Consider the following 18,675-nt stretch of genomic DNA (forward strand, 5'->3'; position numbering starts at 1 on the left):
CATTACAAGTGCCTACCCATGTGAAGTGATTCCTTCTGAGTGAACACAGTAAATCTGACTGCAGTAGATGTGAAAGAAATGCATAAAAGTTGTGCTAATTCAGCTCTGTTTAGTCCCGGTGTTGAGACGGCAAGACTTAGGGAGCGTCTACAAACTACAACACAGAAAAGAGATACAGAAATATTTTCAAAATCAGGAATATGCTTATTTTTTTTTTTTAAGTGCTGTAGTACAACTAGCAGGAGACAAGTTATAATTGAGGTAAGTTTGGAGACACTACCTTATTTAAAGATTAAATTAATACATATATTTTTGTTGTATCTCTTTTCGGTGTTGAAGTTTAGGGTTAGGGTTAGTTCCCTAAGTCTTGCCGTCTCAACACCGGGACTAAACAGAGCTGAATTAAAACAACATTTATGCATTTCTTTCACATCTACTGCAGTCAGATTCACTGAATGAATTTGACTTGTTAAGAGCGTTTTAGGGAACCAACCGTCCGTGTTATTTTTGGGCCAATTAGGTAGAGTGACGAGCTTCAGCCGGCGTTAAAATCAGCGAAACATTCTCAGTGAATGTACATGCATTCAGTTTTGCAAGCAAAACTAACATAATGTCCATGTGAAGGAGAATACGCGATGAACGTTAGCCCTCAGTTTGAGTCACGGGACTCGACGATGACATCAACGTGTATTTACAATCTTCAGTTACATCAAACAGTCAGAAAAACTGAGAGAAACATCCAAACGCTCCAACGTTTCTTCACGTCTTATCAGTTTGATTTGATGGATACAGAGGCGCTACAAGATGTTAAAATGTATTACAGTTTTTTTACAATCACTTTGCTACTAATTTCAGAAACTTAATGTCATTTTTTCAAAACTCGAGACACAAAACTCAAAACGGTCATCACTTGTTCAAAACATTGCATTGTGCATTCATATCTTTAAATCAATCTTGCACTTGCACAATCATTGGTTCCAAACACTAATTGATTGTGAAATACCATTGAAACGTTACTTTAGAATCACCCACACACAAGCTAAAACACTGTCCAAACATTTTAAAATCAACGGAAACCAAGAAGCTGCATCTCGATGAAGGAAAAACAAACATGAAACTGAGATTATCATAAAAGGTAGCACACTTTAAATATAGTTTCTACTCAGAAAATACTTTTAAGTATTCATTTTATTTGATAAATCTCTTGTTTCTATGTAGTTTATTCTAATCTAAACTTGAGTTTCAAAACAGTCAAATATCAAAAATACTCCAGTTTGGTCCGTTTCTGCGGTTTCATGCTCAGAAATAAAATACATTCAAATAGTGATTTGACTTTGTTTTTGTCTTTTCAAAATAAGAGCTTAGAAAGAGATAATTCTCTCTAATCTGTTCATTATCAACCAGTTTATACATCAACACACTATTTCAGTCCATCACAGGGTTCAACATTAAGGGGTTTGCCCGATGGCCCGGGGCAAGTAAAAGACCACGTCAGGCAAGTGACCAGAACACCCCACTTGTCTGTTCGGGCATCATCGTATTATAAATTACGTTATAGAGGGTTTTCACCGACGTCACGTTCTGGGCGGTAACCTGGATATGCGGCCATATTGGAGGCACTCGGTGTAAACAACTGAATGGAGTAATGGAGTATTGTGCACTTTGGATACTTTAATACTTTATGTCTAAACAACAGAAAAGCTCATCAAAACGCGTCCAAGATGCAAAGGCATGGAAGGACTTAGACCACAAAAAGGCGCGATATTTTAAGAAATTACAGTTTACTGGCGGTGCAGATCCCTACAAGTTGGCTCCCTCTTCTTGGATCTATGGCGACCCGGTGATTCTTCCTTCAGTTGCATATCCCGATATAGTCAACTACCTGGTTTTCTCGCCGAGCCCATACACAGCAGAAGACCTTAAATCCTACAAAGATTTGGAGGCTTATAACCAGATGGTGTGTGGATGGGTGAGGGAGACGCAGTACCAAGTCATCAACGACCGTTGTGGTGTGAAGCCAAAGTAAGTAATGCAATAGCGTCTTTAATCAACCTAACCTTAACTGTATGATATCATTGCGATACTCAAGGTGTAGCCAAGTGACTCTCAATAGTTTTTTTTTTCATTTCAAAGACCGAACAAGACAGATTTTTCCCTCGTAGATCCTGGTTGATCTTTGCCAACCACAAGCGCCTCCTTTCCTCTGATAACTTCTCATTCCTCTCCCTGGTTGTTAATAACTTTTGGAAGTCGATAATATTCCAAATGTTTTTCTTGGTCTGACCTATTGGTACAACCTAAAACACGGCAATAATTAACCATTTTCCTTGACGCCGTTCGGGATCTACTTCAGTGCCTGTGCTTTGTTGTGATGCGGAGTACCTCCAACATGGCGACTTCGGGTCTGATGACGCGTCTGATATTGTTCTCTTTACCCTGTCGGAGAAGCGTTATTATAGACCCAGCCCCATCTGCCGGCGATTTGATTTCGCCCTGCAGCTCAGGCTGGAAATCTGTACATTTATCTCTCCTGCTTTCGTTACAAATTTGCGGGAACCAATCACAAACTGGCTTATCCACCTGGCGCGCTATTGGCAGATTTAACACGATGACGATAGAGAAGCGACCAAGCAGCTTTTTGTTTCCATTCAACATGGCGGCCACCGAAGCGCAGCAACCCGTTGATGCCGCTGTCGCTGCTACGTCACCTGGATCGTGCTCTGATTGGTTGAAGGACTATCCAATTGCGCCCAGAGTCATTTGAACTATGCCCGTTGATCACGCCTCTTGTGCAGTAGAAAGTACAGAGCAGACTCCCCAGACTAATGTTCAATCTTAAAAGATTGAGCTTGTTCTGGTGATAGCCAGACTAGCGTTATCATGGAACCCACGCAACTTCTAGGCAAGACCCGCCCCTTCACTAGGATTCCCACGCTACTATTGGCCAGGCGTCCATGCTCACGCAAGGTAACGTAACCCGATTTGTTCAGGTCCTATCCCCTGACCAATCGTTATTGTTCTCTCTTTACCCTGTCGGAGAATGCTTGTTGAATGATTTGATCTGAATGTGCCGTTGGCCAATCAAGAGTTGAGTTCAAGTGCGTGACGCCTTTGACGGGGTTTTTTTCGACATCTTTTCTACACTTTTAAATGTTTTTTTGCCCGACCGGACAAACCTCAACGTTGAACCCTGCCATCACATCCTGTTCAGTGTGTGTCGCTGCTGTCGTGGGGGAAAAACACACGTTTGAAAAGCGAAAGGAAAGAGAGTTTCTTTTCAAATGACTCAACCCGAATCCTGTTCACAAGTAATGATCCCCTGGGCGGTAAAGTAAACCGCACACAAGGCCTTTTAACAAGGTATAGAACTGTAAACAACGTCATACTAAGGCCACGTTCACACCGCAAGTCTTAATGCTTAATTTGGATTTTTTTGCTCAGATCCGATTATTAGTTTGGCTGTTGACATTACCTTTTAAAATGTGGCCTATATCAGATTCCAGTGTGAACTGTTGCGTGGTTTCGAACTGACCCGCACGTGCAAAAGAACAATAAGAATGACATCAGACGCAGCACGCTGTTGCACTAAAGTTAAGGAGGTTATTTTCTCTTTCATTTGAAAATTTTAGCTTTATGGCTCTTCACCTTCCTTTGACACTGCAGCCACGTTCTCCTGTCTCCCCGTTCTTCCATTTCGTTTGCTATTTCTTCAAAAACGGAGCGGTTACGGTATGATCCTTCTAGTTTTGATTGAGTTGAAGTATCTCCCCTTACCCTAATTAGGTCTAACACCTCCCTCTCCCTCAGGGGCGGTTTTCCCATCCACCTCCTGCACGATTTCGGAAACGCAGTTTTTGAAAACATAGGCCTCCAGAGAACTGCACCGAGGAGTCTCGGGGCAGTAAGACCGACCTCTGGAGACCACGGCCGGACACTTTTGAAAGCTTTTACCCTAACGCAGCTGTGGTTCTCCACACTTTTTGCCTCCACTGACCGATTCGCAAACGGGACCCGCCATCGGAGGCGAACACATTGATGTGGTTTCAAATATATGCGACACGGAGCAGGTAACAAACAGGGAACCGTCTGCGTACTTCCAGATATTTCTTTCGGGCGCTAGAGAGCACTATTCGTTTGAATGCAAAATACAATTTCACCGCTAGATGGGAGGTAAGAAAACTTTTTTGCACTCCTCTTTTGTCGGGCAGGTGCGTAGGATGTGATCAGAAATAGCAGATCAAAAAGTTGAGAGAAAAGTCCCGCACACTGACCATTACGCAAGCAATAATTTATTTAGAAAAATACAACGTTTCGGTCTCAGACCTTCCGAAATGTTGTATTTTCCTAAATAAATTATTGCTTGCGTAATGGTCAGTGTGCGGGACTTTTCTCTCAACCGCTAGATGGGAGAAAATCCTACACAGTGTACCTTTAAGAACATAAATTACAAATATTTTAAGTGTTGCAATTTAATTAATCTCACAATGTGATTATTTAAAACTACTATCTACTAAAGTAAAAAAGTGTTTATTTGAACATATATATATATATATATATATATATATATATATATATATATATATATACATACAGTATGTATATACTATTATATTATTCCACTATAATGGATCAGGGCTGGTTACTGAACGCTTCTTGTTTAATGTTTGGTGAATGTCTTATGTCTATAAATTAATGACCATATGAACTTTAAATTCAACAGACAGATTTGGGTGTTTTTTTCCCTCGACAGCAGCGATTCACTCTAAAAAGACGTTGATGGACGATAACCGGACCACACTGTTCTCAGTTGTCTACCGACACCTGTTCCACCGTTTGAGATTTGCTCTCAAATAGTGAGTCCCGTCTCGTCTCTACCTCAGCCGGGCGGAGAAGCAGCGCATGTACTCTGTCATCCAGCGGTCGTCCACCACCGTGAGCTGCGACCGCCTCATCTTCTCCAGGTCGGCGGACCGAGCCCGTCTGCGCTCCACGTTGGAGCTGCGTCTGTCGGACTGCCGCCGTGTCTGAACGCAGGCGTCTGACGTGTTGCTCTGAGGGGAGAAACCAGAGAGACGGAGAGCAGCACACCGGCCGTTTTATTATTAATGTCTGCAGAGTTTCTGGTGACACGGCTTCACGTCTCCGGTGTCCTGTGAACGGGGGGGGAGGGGGGGGGGGCGAGCCGCTCTGAAAAAGACTCTCCGGGCATCATTACACTTTACAGCCTAACTCCTAAGCTGTTCCTCTTTCCAAAATGTTATTCAAATTACATTGAGCACCAGCATGACAAGGACATAGATACATTTAAGTGACAATATCCATATTTATATATACTACAGAAAACCAGTCAGTATCTGGTGTTAGGGTTTGGGTTATATATATATATATATATATATATATATATATATATATATATATATAGTGGCACTCATAAGTTTACATACCCATGCCAAAGTTGACTAAAAAGAGGAATAAAAAAATCATCTTTTGGAAATTGATCTTAATGCCTTAATTAAAAAAAATGAGGAAAAATCCAACACCAATTTTGTTTGTGAATGAATAAAGTATCATAAATAAACAAATGTTCTTCCTTAAAATACAGGGGTCCTAAGTAACCACACCGCTATGTTAAATTCCCATAGAGGCAGGCAGATTTTTATTTTTAAAGGCCAGTTATTTCATGGATCCAGGATACTATGCATCCTGATAAAGTTCCCTTGGCCTTTGGAATTAAAATACCCCCACATCATCACATACCCTTCACCATACCCCCACATCATCACATACCCTTCACCATACCCCCACATCATCACATACCCTTCACCATACCCCCACATCATCACATCCCCTTCACCATACCCCCACATCATCACATACCCTTCACCATACCTAGAGATTGGCATGGTTTTATGTCAGTTAGCCTAATAGCTGCTTTGATTTGCATTGAGAGATGATTTTATGGAAAGTACCCCATACCCAGTACCTCCGGCGGCAATGACAGGAAATTGTGCGTTCATGTGCACCTTGTTAAACTAATGGTGCATTAAATTGTGCTAGAGATGGCCCGATACCATTTTTTTCTTTCCGATACTGATTCTGATACCTGAACTTGCGTATCGGCCGATACCGAGTACCGATCTGACACCAGTGTGTCCTATATTTTATTATGTTTTAACTGTATACTACTATCTCTGTATGGATGATATGATGTATAACAGCTGTATACTACTATCCCTGTATAGATGATATGATGTATAACAGCTGTATACTACTATCTCTGTATAGATATGATGTATAACAGCTGTATACTACTATCTCTGTATAGATATGATGTATAACAGCTGTGTACTACTATCCCTGTATGGATGATATGATGTATAACAGCTGTATACTACTATCCCTGTATGGATGTGATATTATTTCTATCTTTGTTGTCAGTCTGGCTCAGGTTAAACTCTTTGTAAAACATGAACAAACACAAACAATGAACGCCCCAGAACTTTCTTTTATTCTGCAGTTTGACAGTCAGTTATAACGGAAAAAGAACATAAATAAACTACTTTAACGTAGATTCTCTTTAGGGCTTTATTACGTGGTATCGGATTGGTGCATAAACTCCAGTACTTCCCGATACCGATACCAGCGTTTTAGGCAGTATCGGAGCCGATACCGATACTGGTATCGGTATCGGAACATCTCTAAATTGTGCCTCGTAAACTCTGAGAAACTCAAACTGTTGTCGTAAAGTACCGTTCTGCCATCTAGTTGCTCTTATTGTGGCATTGCCGTCCATGTTAAAATAAATTTTAAACTGAAAATGTAATCAAATTGTGACCTTAAAATTGAAAGACTAATCTAATCGTGGATTTGGAGAATCTTGACCCTCCAAAGTATGGAGCTTTAAGTTGCTGTTTTTGCCTAATGAATGCAGAGTAAAAGTGTCTTCATCGAGACAAACACTCACGTCATTCGGCGTCCGTCTGACCTCCGTCTGTCTCTCGTTCCAGTCCAGTCGGCCGGGCGGTCTCCGGTTCTCCTTCTCCTTGGTGATGATCGGCGGTGTGCTCTTCGCTCTCGGTGGTTTGCGGACGACAGCCGGTTTGTCGTCGTGGGAACTGTCCCGGTGTCCCGGCTCTGATCGAGGGGTGCGGCGGCGGGGACGTCGCTTCGGTACCGGGTTTACGGGCTCCCCGTCAGAAGACGTGGTGTCAGCGGGGCCGCTGTCTATCGTCGTATCCTCTGAACCACCGCTGGCTTCATTCACACCGTTCTCTAGAACTTCTGGTTTGGACACAGAAAACACGGCAGGTTAGAGTCACAGAGGCAAATATTTTATAAAAAAAATAAATCTCATAGATTTTCTGTGCATATGTAGCAGCAGGAGGTCTATTTTCTATTTCTATTTCCCTTGTTTCCTGTCATTTTGTTTGGTAGTTCAGTTCCAGTTTCAATTACTATGACATCTTAAGCCCCTATTGGCAAGGGACTAGTGGTACTTTTTAATTACATTTTTTGGGTTAAGGAGTATAATTTCTGGCAATAATCATGCACCTCTCGCGCTCGCCAGGCATTCATAGTACTGCGGCGAATCGCGGCCAACATGTCATTTCACAGATGCGTGTTGGGACCACAACTGTCAAACTTTGGCGAGTCAACATGGCATCATGACTTCGCGTAAACATACACGCCATCTTTCTTAAGCCAAGTGACGTGTTATCTGTACGCATTATGAGCTATCCGAGGGTATGTCTACGCTGTATACAGCGGACGGCAGTCTGCAACGTCACAGCGTAAACATACACGCCACTATCTCAAGCCACGTGGCGTGTTATCGCGAGGGCTCGTGTTATCGCGAGTTTTAGGAAAACAAGAAACGGACAAACGGTTGGGATTGGGAAAAGAAAACCAGGTTGGGTTTCGGAAAAGAACAACAGGGTTGGCTTTAGGAAACGCCACACGATCCCCGGTCTCCTGGGTGAAAGTCCTGTGTTTTAACCATCCACCACCGCGACCAACCTCCCTACGCAGCGATTCACCCTTTCATACTACTCCCCTACGGCGTCAATTCACACGCAATCGCGAGGTAATGTAAGTCAATGGAGGCCAAACGGTGTTGATAAACACGCTAAAAAGCGAGTATGCGTCTTGATAACGCGCCAATAATGGCATACGAATTGGCGTGTCATACATACGCCACTTCATGAGATCAGTCTGGGCGAGTAGTCCCATTTTTCAGGAGGTGTGTGGCGTGTCTGCAATCCCCCCGCAAATCATCTCTGCCACTCTGCGGAAGCTTTTTAACAGAAGTATAAAATATGGATTACGCTGATGTTAAGCTGTCTCAACAGTTTGTCCCACCCTCTTAAAACCCTGGTAAAACCGCTATGTTGGCATGGCTAAGGGTCAATGACGACTTAAAATGAGGTTAGATTCAGGCGGATACATTGGTCTTTAGTAATTGGTTTGGGGAAAACGAAATCCCCCTCTCCCACGGAAATCAGTTAGAGTGAAAGCAATGTCAGACTGAAGAGGGAAACGGGGTGTAACGAGTTGACAATTCTCTCTGATATCAGGCAACTTCAGGTGTTACGTAGAAGTGACTTTCTGAGGAAATGTTTCAGCAGATCACAGCACTGCTCGGAAGATTATAATAAACTGTATTTATGCCCCTTACAGAGCATACTGGGACAGGATGTTTGAGTCATGGTGGCTTTTGGCCAGCAGCTCAAATATGATAACATACTGGCTTTCAGTTTATTTTGTTGCTGAATATTCTGTATACAGACCTTCTAAAATCTGTGTTGGTGTAATTCAGAGCCGGTCCCCAGACGCTCTCCCGTCTGAAATGCAGGCCATGGAAATGAGACACAATAGGTCTTTTATATCTGCAGCTCAGTGTCTAAACAGGAGCAAACAGTCCCATCTGATCACTGAACTTTTAGTCCAAATATTTTTAGCAACATCTCCTGAGGTAAACCAGTCTCTGGGCCTCTTTCTGTCAGAGTGACGCTCACACAGGAGCACAAAGAAACTTCTCCTGGGGCTTCGTCAGATTATCCCAAAATATTTCAGGGAGACAGAAAACAGAAAACATTCTCATCCACTAAACTATGGCCAGTTGTATAAATCTCTGTATTCTCATATGAAGCACGAGCCCAGGTGAGATTAGAGTCCGGATCGACTGTCAACATTTGGTTTCATGCATATTCATTACGAGTTTCAGAGCCCCTGCTCTCAGAGCGATAAAGTCAGCTGTTACACTTTTATAAGTAATCGTTAAGTCTGGGGCTCATGACGCTTCACTCCTGTTATTATAGCATTAGTCTCGCATTGCCAGACCTTCCTCCACAGCGCTGCGGAGGAAGGTCTGGCTAGTCCACACAGCATTCTGGGATGGGAGAAAAACATGGTCAAACTCAGTTTTCACAAAGGGCCACACTGGAAAATAAGAATCACATCAAGGGCCAGACATTTAGTTCATTCACATGCTTTTATTTCATCAAAAAAGTCAAGGATCTTTGACTGTATTATTGCATGTCTCATATAGCTTTCTCACTTACAGTTTGGTCAACATAAAGACCCCAAAAAGTCAGTAATAAAGTAACTTAGCCATCAAAGAAAAAAGTGACTAAAAAGGTCGAAAAAAGCGACAAAAACATTGGAAAAAAACGGCAGGAAAACGAGCCAAAAGCGTCGGCAAAAGTGACAAAACCTTCAGAAAAAGTGACAAAAAACTAGGTGGGCCAAAACTGATTGTGAACCTAAATTGATATGCGGGCCGGATCAAAATCTGCCGGGCCTTGAGTTTGACACATGTGCTTTAAACCAATCACAATCGTCATAATAGTCTCAGGAAGGAACTTGTTTTGGTGGAACATGTGTACGTTCAAAAGTAGTTTCAGTTGTGCAACAGAAAACTCAGATTGGACAGATAGTCTAGCTAGCTGTCTGGATTTACCCTGCAGAGATCTGAGGAGCAGTTAACCATAGTCCTGTGAAATCCACCGGAGGTTAGAACACCAACACAAAGAAAGAGGAAGGTAACGGACTTTGGCGAAAAGACCTGCATCCGGCGGAATTTCCTGCAGCACTGGAGCCATCCCGGAAGTGGAATGTCGTGTATATAGACTTGGGGGGACATATCCCCTGCACCCCCCGAAATCTACACCTATGCAGACTGATCTCACAAAGTGGCGTATGTATGACATGCCAATTCGTATGCCAATGCCGTTTTTGCATGTTACAAAGACGCATAATCGTTGTTTAGCGTGTTTATCAACGCCGTTTGGCTTCCATTGACCTACATTACATGTGAATTATCACCGTAGCGAGTAGTATGAAAGGACGGAGGTTGTTTGGGGTGGTGGATGGGTAAAACACAGGACTTTCACCCAGGAGGGCTGGGTTTGCGTTCCGCGTGTGGCGTTTGTCAACCGTTTATTTGTTTTTTAACAACGCCTTCCCCAATGTTCTTTTTTTAAACTCAACCGTTTATTGTTTCCCTAAGCGTGTGACGTTGGCCACCGTCGTGTTACTAAAGCCTTTCCCAATGTTCTTTCCCTAAACCCATTTTACATGCGTGTGACGTTCTCGCGACAGCACGGCACGTTCTGGCGATAACACGGTATAAACGGTGTGTATGTTTACATCCTCTGTATACAGCGTAGAAATGCACGTGGATAGCTCAAAATGCGTACAGATAACACGCCACTTGGCTTTAGGAAAGTGGCGTGTATGTTTACGCAAAGTCATGATGCCATAGAGCTGGGCAATATGGAGAAAATCAAATATCCTGATATTTTTGACCAAATACCTCGATATCGACAATAGGTACTTTCACAAAATATGCACACAATGAGATTTTTGATTAATAATCATCAATTATGTTGATATAATAACTATGTGAGTAAAGGCAAATAATAGAACAGCTAGAACAGTCTGGTAAGTTTAGAAAAGTACATCACTTTACTGTAATGCAGCCTTTAAAACCAGGAAAAGACAACGCTTATGTCATAACAGGATATTAAGATATCCAAAATCTAAGACGATATCTAGCCTCATATATCGATATCGATATAATATTGATATATTGCCCTGCCCTATGATGCCACGTTGGCCTATGAGTGGCATTAACAGTCTTCTCACCTGCGGCCGCTGCAGCGTCTCCAACCGGTGCCTCTCCCACCCCCTCCTCCGTCTCTCCGTCCTCAGAAGGAGGTTTCGGCCCGGGGCTGGACGGGCTCTGCTTCCCCTCCGTGGGAGGCTGCGCTGGGAGGGACAGAGGGGCGATTCTGTTCCTGCTGAGCCTCGGCGTGGACCAGCCGCTAGATTCTGAGCTGCTGTCCCAGCCCTCCCAGAACCAGGGCTTGTGGGAATGCTCCATCACCCGCCGGGTCAGACGGTACTTCAGAGAGTCCTCGTAGCATTTAGAAAACGTCTCCCATCTGGGATCCCTGAACTTCTTCATATACTCTGTCCGGATTTTCTTGGTCACCATGGTTCTCGTTATTATAGCTCGTGTCTGGTTCTAGAGTCACTGTGGGAAGCAGAGAAGGAGATAAAGTAATGACATTTACAAAGTAGCACTCAACAGGATTCCCCCATAAAACAATTATATCGTTTCCGCTACGGTTGGACCCAGTGGTGTAGTCTACGTCAGTCATTCCCAAACTGTGGTCCGCGGACCACTAGTGGTCAGTGAGGGTACTGCAAGGTGGTCAGTGGAAAATAAAAAGAAAATAAAAAATAATAGTTTTTTAACCTTTATTTTACCAGGAAATTCCCATAAAAATTAAGAATATGTATATTGATATACAATTTTAATTACTGTATAGATGTAATACTCTATTGTAGGGCTGGGCGATATGGATCAAATCAGATATCGCGATATTCTTGTCCTAATACCTCGATGTCGATATTGCGGCGATATTCTAGGGTTGACAATTGGTGCTTTAACAAAATATCTTCACAATGACATTTAAGATAAATAATCATCAGTAATGTGGATATAATGTCTAAGTGGGTAAAGGTAAAAATAGTACAACAGCTACAACAGTCTGGTAAGTTCAGAAAAGTACATCACTCTACTGTAATGCAGCCTTTAAAACCAGGAAAAGACACCACTTATGTCATATTACGATATGACGATATCCAAAATCTAAGACGATATCTAGTCTCATATCACCATATTGATATAATATCGATATATTGCCCAGCTCTACTCTATTGCTATGGATAAAAAACCCTGTTGTTCAAATGTAGTGGAAGTTTTTCTTGTTAGCAGCAGGAGTGCGTATCAAAAACACCAGATGAAACAAATAAGGACGATTTGAGGATTAAACCAAAGTTTGGTCTTTGAGTATTTATTTACATTTGCAAATGCAGAGAAAACAGTTTCACAAGTACTCATGGCACATCTGAAAGGGTCTTCTGACCATCTAGACAAAACATACGTCTATATAGGTAAGAACTCACTTAAACCACCCCCCCTCCAGGATAAGTTTAGCAGCTACGCAGATGAAAAAACACCACAAACAGTCACTTTACTACTTTTCCCCTCTGACCCTGCTTCTCTAGTTAATAGCCTAAACACCTGTTTAAAGCAAGAAACAGAAGGAGATACAGAGCAAATGTTATGGTCCTTCTCCTCCTTATCTGCTAAAGGTAAACAGTAGGAACGCTGAGTTCCAAAAAGAGAAGGATATTCTCAACTAGGCCAGAGTTTATGATGCCAGTTGCTTCTTCTCTTGGAGTCTCTAAGTCTATAACAAAAAAAAAAGATTATTAGGAAACTCCTGTAAAGTATATAAGAGAATCTTGTTATATCAAACTATAATGTTAAAATAAAATTCCCATTACACAAATTAACCTGATTATGCCCTCGGGCGCTTGAGTAAAATAAATAAATTAAATATGTGGCAGCCGTTGTGTGCAGTAAACTTTCTTTTAACAAGACATATTTTATTATGTGTATTACGTGAAAATTCTTGATTACAAATAGTGGTCCACACACACAAAAAGTATGAAAACCCCTGGTCTACGTGATACACAGGTATACGCAGTATACGCACTAAGAAAGCTCCAGGATTTCCATATACCCTCTTAAAAATGCTCAATGACACACAACAACATACTTTTTATTATATTTTGACATATTTTAAATAGTCATATGTGGGTTTTTTTCTTTGCATAGACTAAATAAAGGTATTTTAGCAGTGAATTGCTGCATAAATGTGTATCAAAATTCAGGAAATGAAGTCTTTGACGCTGAAAATTTCCCTGGGGAAGGGCACCCAGACCCCATTAAATTAATTAATTAAATTAAAATGTCAAGTTATTGTGTGATTACTAAAATAGGCTAGTGGCGCTCCCCTAACCCTAAACCTAAAATCGAAATTTTGACTATATCCAAGTGTTCTTATAACTGTATAGATGTAATACTCCATTGCTATGGAAATAAGCCTGTTGTTCAAATTAACCTGATTATGCCCTTGAGCGCTTGAGTAAAATAAATAAATTAAATATGTGGCAGCCGTTGTGTGCAGTAAACTTTCTTTTAACGAGCCTGTTGTACTGATGCGATGACCAGTTCTAGTTTTAGTGCTAGTAGGCCTATTAAGAGGTGTGGATTAATTCAGGTAGGACTGTGTGTAGACATATTTTATTATGTGTATTATGAGGTGGTCCGCAAACATTTTTGATTACAAATAGTGGTCCACACACAAAAAGTTTGAAAACCCCTGGTCTACGTGATACGCAGGTATACGCAGTATACGCACTAAGAAAGCTCCAGGATTTCCATATACCCACTTAAAAATGCTCAATGACACACAACAACATACTTTTTATTATATTTTGACATATTTTAAATAGTCATATGTGGGGTTTTTTTCTTTGCATAGACTAAATAAAGGTATTTTAGCAGTGAATTGCTGCATAAAAGTGTATCAAAATTCAGGAAATGAAGTCTCTGACGCTGAAAATTTGCCCAAACATATACATATGCGTCCATAGCAACGCGGTACATTCCACAACTGCTGATAATGAATGAATGAATGAATGAATTAATTAATTTGTGACGTGGTGTGGTCTACCTGTAAGCCCCGCCTACCTCCCACCACAACAGATTACCCTCAGAGCCGAGGCTTATTCTACTCATACTTATACATTATTACTGACTGTACTACTACTGCTAGTACTCATACTACACCCCCAATAACAGACCATCTATTTCTGTCAGTAGTCCTCCCGCCTACACACACATGTCATACTATTTTATTATTTAAATGCCTGTTATCTTTAGTGAAAATGATTAATTATTCATTTATCTGAGATGGCCTACATGTGATCCTAGGGCCAAACCGGGATAATATATATTCATTGGCAACAGCCAATTGTTGCTAATTTATTGGTGTATTTTTATTCTTTTTCTTCAACTGAAACACACTCTTATTTTGAAGGCTTTCATGTCCTCAGTCACACCCCAATAACATCGTATTTTCAGAATTTTTGCCTTTAAAACACCGCAAAAATAAAAGAATTAAAGCCAGTTTTATCTGCTGAAGTCTGAAGATTTAAAAAAAGTCATTAAGTGTATAAATATAGGTTTTTAAAAGGACAGTATTATCGTGTGAAAACAGCCTACAGCCATGTTCACCTGCTCCGACCCGTTTGTAAACACGGTGAGGATGTATAAATGTAGGGCTAACGGTTAGATATTAAAGTCAGTTATATTTTTACTCACCCAGACTTCATCCAAGAGCGACCCGGTCGGATTTTAACCCAGTTTGTCCCTTCAGCGACACGGCCAGACGACTAGCATCGCTCCGCTTCTCTCCGACTGACAGCAAACACCGAGAGCTGATTATCCGAGCAGAGCTACAAGCTAGCTATGGTAAAGCCAACAGCTTCCGGTGTAGACTTTCAAAATAAAACTACGAGGAAACATCAAACTCATCATTTCTATTCTCCCTTGCGGTTGAAACACTTGGATTTCTATTACGTTACTGTCCACATACATGTGGCCATACAGCGATTGTAAACGACTTTCTTGTTCATCTATTTAGGCCCCTCAAACTGAAATGATGTGGCAAATTTTGCTATTTGCTTTTAACCCTTATTTTGAAAGATACCGACTGTACTTCCGGTACAGTCCTGATTAACTCCCGCGGGCTTGATGCTTGATGGAGCAAAGCGGATTATTTTGTAGTAATGAAGAAGGAAATATGATTTTTTCTTAGTAAAGATGCAGAAACCGGACTGCGCATGCGTGCTCTGCCTCCATCTGTGGAATGATGACAACAGGTGACACTAAGATCAGATCAGTTAAACTCATTTTACTGTTAAAGGTTACTTTCTCTTTATAATGCCTTCTGTCTGAAAAAACAAAACAAAAACAACAACCTGGATGATGTCATAGTGATGTCATCCGGGTTTTCTCAACGTGGGTTTTTGGGGGTGAAACAAATGTATAACATAACAAACTCCCGGCTGCTGCCAAGGATGAGTGTTGTTAAATCATGACATTGTTTAGTTTGGCTCGCAGGTGCTGCTGGATTTATGTCAACGCTTAACCTGAATCCTTTTTAGTTTGTTTTGGAGATTTAAGAGCTCCATGAAGTTTATTATAAGTGTCTGGTTACACTCGTGTGTTTGGATTCAGAGCAGCGGAGAGGGATGGCTCACAGATATACAGATACACTGGCTGATCGTTTAAATCACTGTTTGGTATTCTTTCTTTCTTTCGTTATAGCTCACAAGTATTTAACGTTTCCTCCGGGGTCTCCTCATTCTTACCTGTTCAATGGTTTATTGCACACGTGTCAAACTCAAGGCCCGCGGGCCAAATCCGGCCCCTCGCAGATTTTGATACGGCCCGTATATCAATTTAGGTTCACAGTAAATTTTGGCCCACCTAGTTTTTTGTCGCGTTTTCTGAAGTTTTTGTCACTTTTGCCGACGCTTTTGACTCGTTTTCCTGCCGTTTTTTTCCAATGTTATTGTCACTTTTTTCTTTGATGGCTAAGTTAACTTCATTACTGACTTTTTTGGGTCTTTATGCTGACCAAACTGTAAGTGAGAAAGATATATGAGACATGCAATAATACAGTCAAAGATCCTTGACTTTTTTGATGAAATAAAAGCATGTGAATGAACTAAATGTCTGGCCCTTGTTGTGATTCTTATTTTCCAGTGTGGCCCTTTGTGAAAACTGAATTTGACCCCCCCTGGTTTATTGGGTCATATCAGGGGTGGACTGCACACGTGGCATACCGGGCATTGTTGTCAAACTCATAGTCGTTAAAAAGTCATAGTTTTTCAGCATGAGCCTGTCTCTCTCAGCCCCTGTACCATTATATCACTTTGTCTGCTGTACCCCTGGCTGTCTTATACGCTGTATTAGTCCTCCTACATAATCTGGACTGTGGTCATAACATCTACATCTTATAACTTATTCCTTGTTATATATTGTTCTTAACGTGTATATATATATATATATATATATATATATATATATATATATATATATATATATATATATATATATATATATTTGTCTATTATGTTTACATTCTTGTCTTTTCATAGTCATAGTTAATATTTAATAATAAGCTATTGCACTGTTCAATCCCTGCACTGTTCTCTTTTGCACTACCACCACTGCACACAGTCTATTGCACCTTTAACTCTTTAAAGTGATTTTTATAACTTTAAATTTATATGAGTGATTTTTATGTATGTGAGATATGTGTGTGTATGTGTGTTTGTTGTGTTATGATTGTCTAAGCTACCGGATGCCTAAAATGTCCCTCGGGATGAATAAAGTATCTATCTATCTATCTATCTATCTATCTATCTATCTATCTATCTATCTATCTAGTATAGTATGTCATTATACAAAAAAAAGTCATATAGTCTACTGGACATTTCTTGGATTGTTGTTTCCTATGAACTTTTATGAATGAAATGTAGTTTATAGGGCTAGTGGATGAATTAAGCTTGGTTGCATAAACATGCTTGTTGGGCAATTTGAGTAATTAGCATAATAAGCTAATTAAGGGTAGACGCTGCAGGTGAATATCACCATGGAACTTCCCCAGTTGATTACTTACATTAAGCCAATTGTTTTTGCATTACAAGTTTTCTAAAAAAAAAAAATATTTTTAAATATGCAGATGACTCATTCTCGTATTAAATGTGTACATATTCACCTGCAGCGTCTATCTTTAATTAGCTCATTATGCTAATTACTCAAATTGCCCAACGTGCAAGTTTTAGCAACCAAGCTTAATTCATCCACTAGGCCTATAGATGATATTTCATTCATAAAAGTTCAGAGGAAACAACATTTCTGTGTTTCATACGGGCCATTTATAGATTTCCAGTAGCTTTTCCTTTTGGGATTTTATGTAAAGTTTGATGCCAATACTTTTTTTAAGATTATTGTTTGGGCTTTTCCACCATTAATCGATAGGACAGCTAGGTGAGAAAGGGGGGAAGACAACCCTGGACCTCTGCGTCAAGGCATAAGCCTTGAAGTATATGTGCGCCTGGCTCTACCCACTGACCCAACCCGGCCACGATGCCAATACTTTTGACTTTTACTTGTAACAGAGTACTTTTACACTTTGGTATAGCTTATCTTAACCCTTGTGTTGTCCTCCTTCTGTTTTGTCTGTGAAGTATAAATTATCACCCCATTCCTTCATTCCAACCTATTACCACTAGCGTTACACTTATTTCTGGACTTCATGGTCAATACACCTCATTAATATTAACTTATACCTACTTTCTGAGTTAAAAAAAGCACAGATTATGACTTATTTTGACTAACAATTAAAATCAGAGGATGTGGAGTGGATCACAGACTGGTATGTGTCAACGTTTTTAAACCATTTTAATTTATTTTCAAATGATAAAATATAAAGTTGAATAAAACCCCCACAGTTCAATGAGAGTAATGATCAGATCCTTCATTTTACTTTCAAAAAGCGTTGTACGGAACCATTCATGTTATTTTTGAGGCAATTTGGTTTTAAAGTTCCCATGGCATGAACATTTCCCTTTATGAGGTTTTCTAACATTAATATGAGTTCCCCCAGCCTGCCTATGGTCCCCCAGTGGCTAGAAATGGTGATAGGTGTAAACCGAGCCCTGGGTATCCTGCTCTGCCTTTGAGAAAATGAAAGCTCAGATGGGCCGATCTGGAATCTTCCCTTTATGACGTCATAAGGGGAAAGGTTACCTCCCCTTTCTCTGGTTTGCCCGCCCAGAGAATTTGGCCCACCCATGAGAGAGAGAGAGAGAGAGAGAGAGAGAGAGAGACATCATGGCTTGAAAACGAGCAAAGTGGCAGTTGGTCAAGACCACACCCCCACCCTCCACCTTGCCCCCCCCCCTCTCCTCCTCAATAGCATTTAAAGCTACAGACACAGAAATGGCACATCCTAAGGAAAGATCATTGTGGGACTGGCTCTAGTGGCTGTAATTCTGCTCCAAGGCTGAATTTCAGGAAAGAGACTTCAGATACAGTATTAGGGGACCACTAAGGTCTATATAAAAGAGACTTCAGATACAGTATTAGGGGACCACTAAGGCCTATATAAAAGAGACTTCAGATACAGTATTAGGGGACCACTAAGGCCTATATAAAAGAGACTTCAGATACAGTATTAG

At 40.9% G+C, this 18,675-nt stretch overlaps 1 protein-coding gene across 3 annotated transcripts; it reads right to left on the bottom strand.

Annotated features, from left to right (window-relative positions):
• Positions 1 to 4,604: 4,604 nt before the first annotated feature.
• Positions 4,605 to 14,916, bottom strand: ccsapa (centriole, cilia and spindle-associated protein a). 3 transcript variants are annotated; one of them, XM_031299883.2, is made up of 4 exons: positions 14,744 to 14,916; positions 11,146 to 11,536; positions 6,965 to 7,278; positions 4,605 to 5,051 (listed from the first exon to the last, which is right to left on the bottom strand). In XM_031299883.2, exons 2-4 carry the CDS (start codon positions 11,495 to 11,497, stop codon positions 4,872 to 4,874), a joined length of 846 nt encoding a protein of 281 aa, XP_031155743.1. In that variant the 5' UTR covers positions 11,498 to 11,536; positions 14,744 to 14,916; the 3' UTR covers positions 4,605 to 4,871. The 3 variants fall into 3 exon arrangements, with proteins under 3 accessions (XP_031155743.1, XP_031155742.1, XP_031155741.1); XM_031299882.2 differs by lacking the exon at positions 14,744 to 14,916 and adding an exon at positions 13,293 to 13,304 and having other exon boundaries at positions 4,610 to 5,051; positions 6,965 to 7,281; XM_031299881.2 differs by having other exon boundaries at positions 4,612 to 5,051; positions 6,965 to 7,281.
• Between the last annotated feature and the right edge of the window lie 3,759 nt (positions 14,917 to 18,675).

Source organism: Sander lucioperca, chromosome 4, assembly GCF_008315115.2.
Source record: "Sander lucioperca isolate FBNREF2018 chromosome 4, SLUC_FBN_1.2, whole genome shotgun sequence".
Lineage (NCBI taxonomy): Eukaryota > Metazoa > Chordata > Actinopteri > Perciformes > Percidae > Sander > Sander lucioperca.

Excerpts from the sequence above, each read along its gene's own strand:
- ccsapa (XM_031299882.2), bottom strand. The coding sequence starts at position 11,497 with ATGGTGACCAAGAAAATCCGGACAGAGTATATGAAGAAGTTCAGGGAT. Across the intron at positions 7,282-11,145 it reads AGACGCTGCAGCGGCCGCAG|AAGTTCTAGAGAACGGTGTG; the intron begins GTGAGAAGACTG and ends TGTCCAAACCAG. Across the intron at positions 5,052-6,964 it reads TCAGACGGACGCCGAATGAC|AGCAACACGTCAGACGCCTG; the intron begins GTGAGTGTTTGT and ends TTCTCCCCTCAG.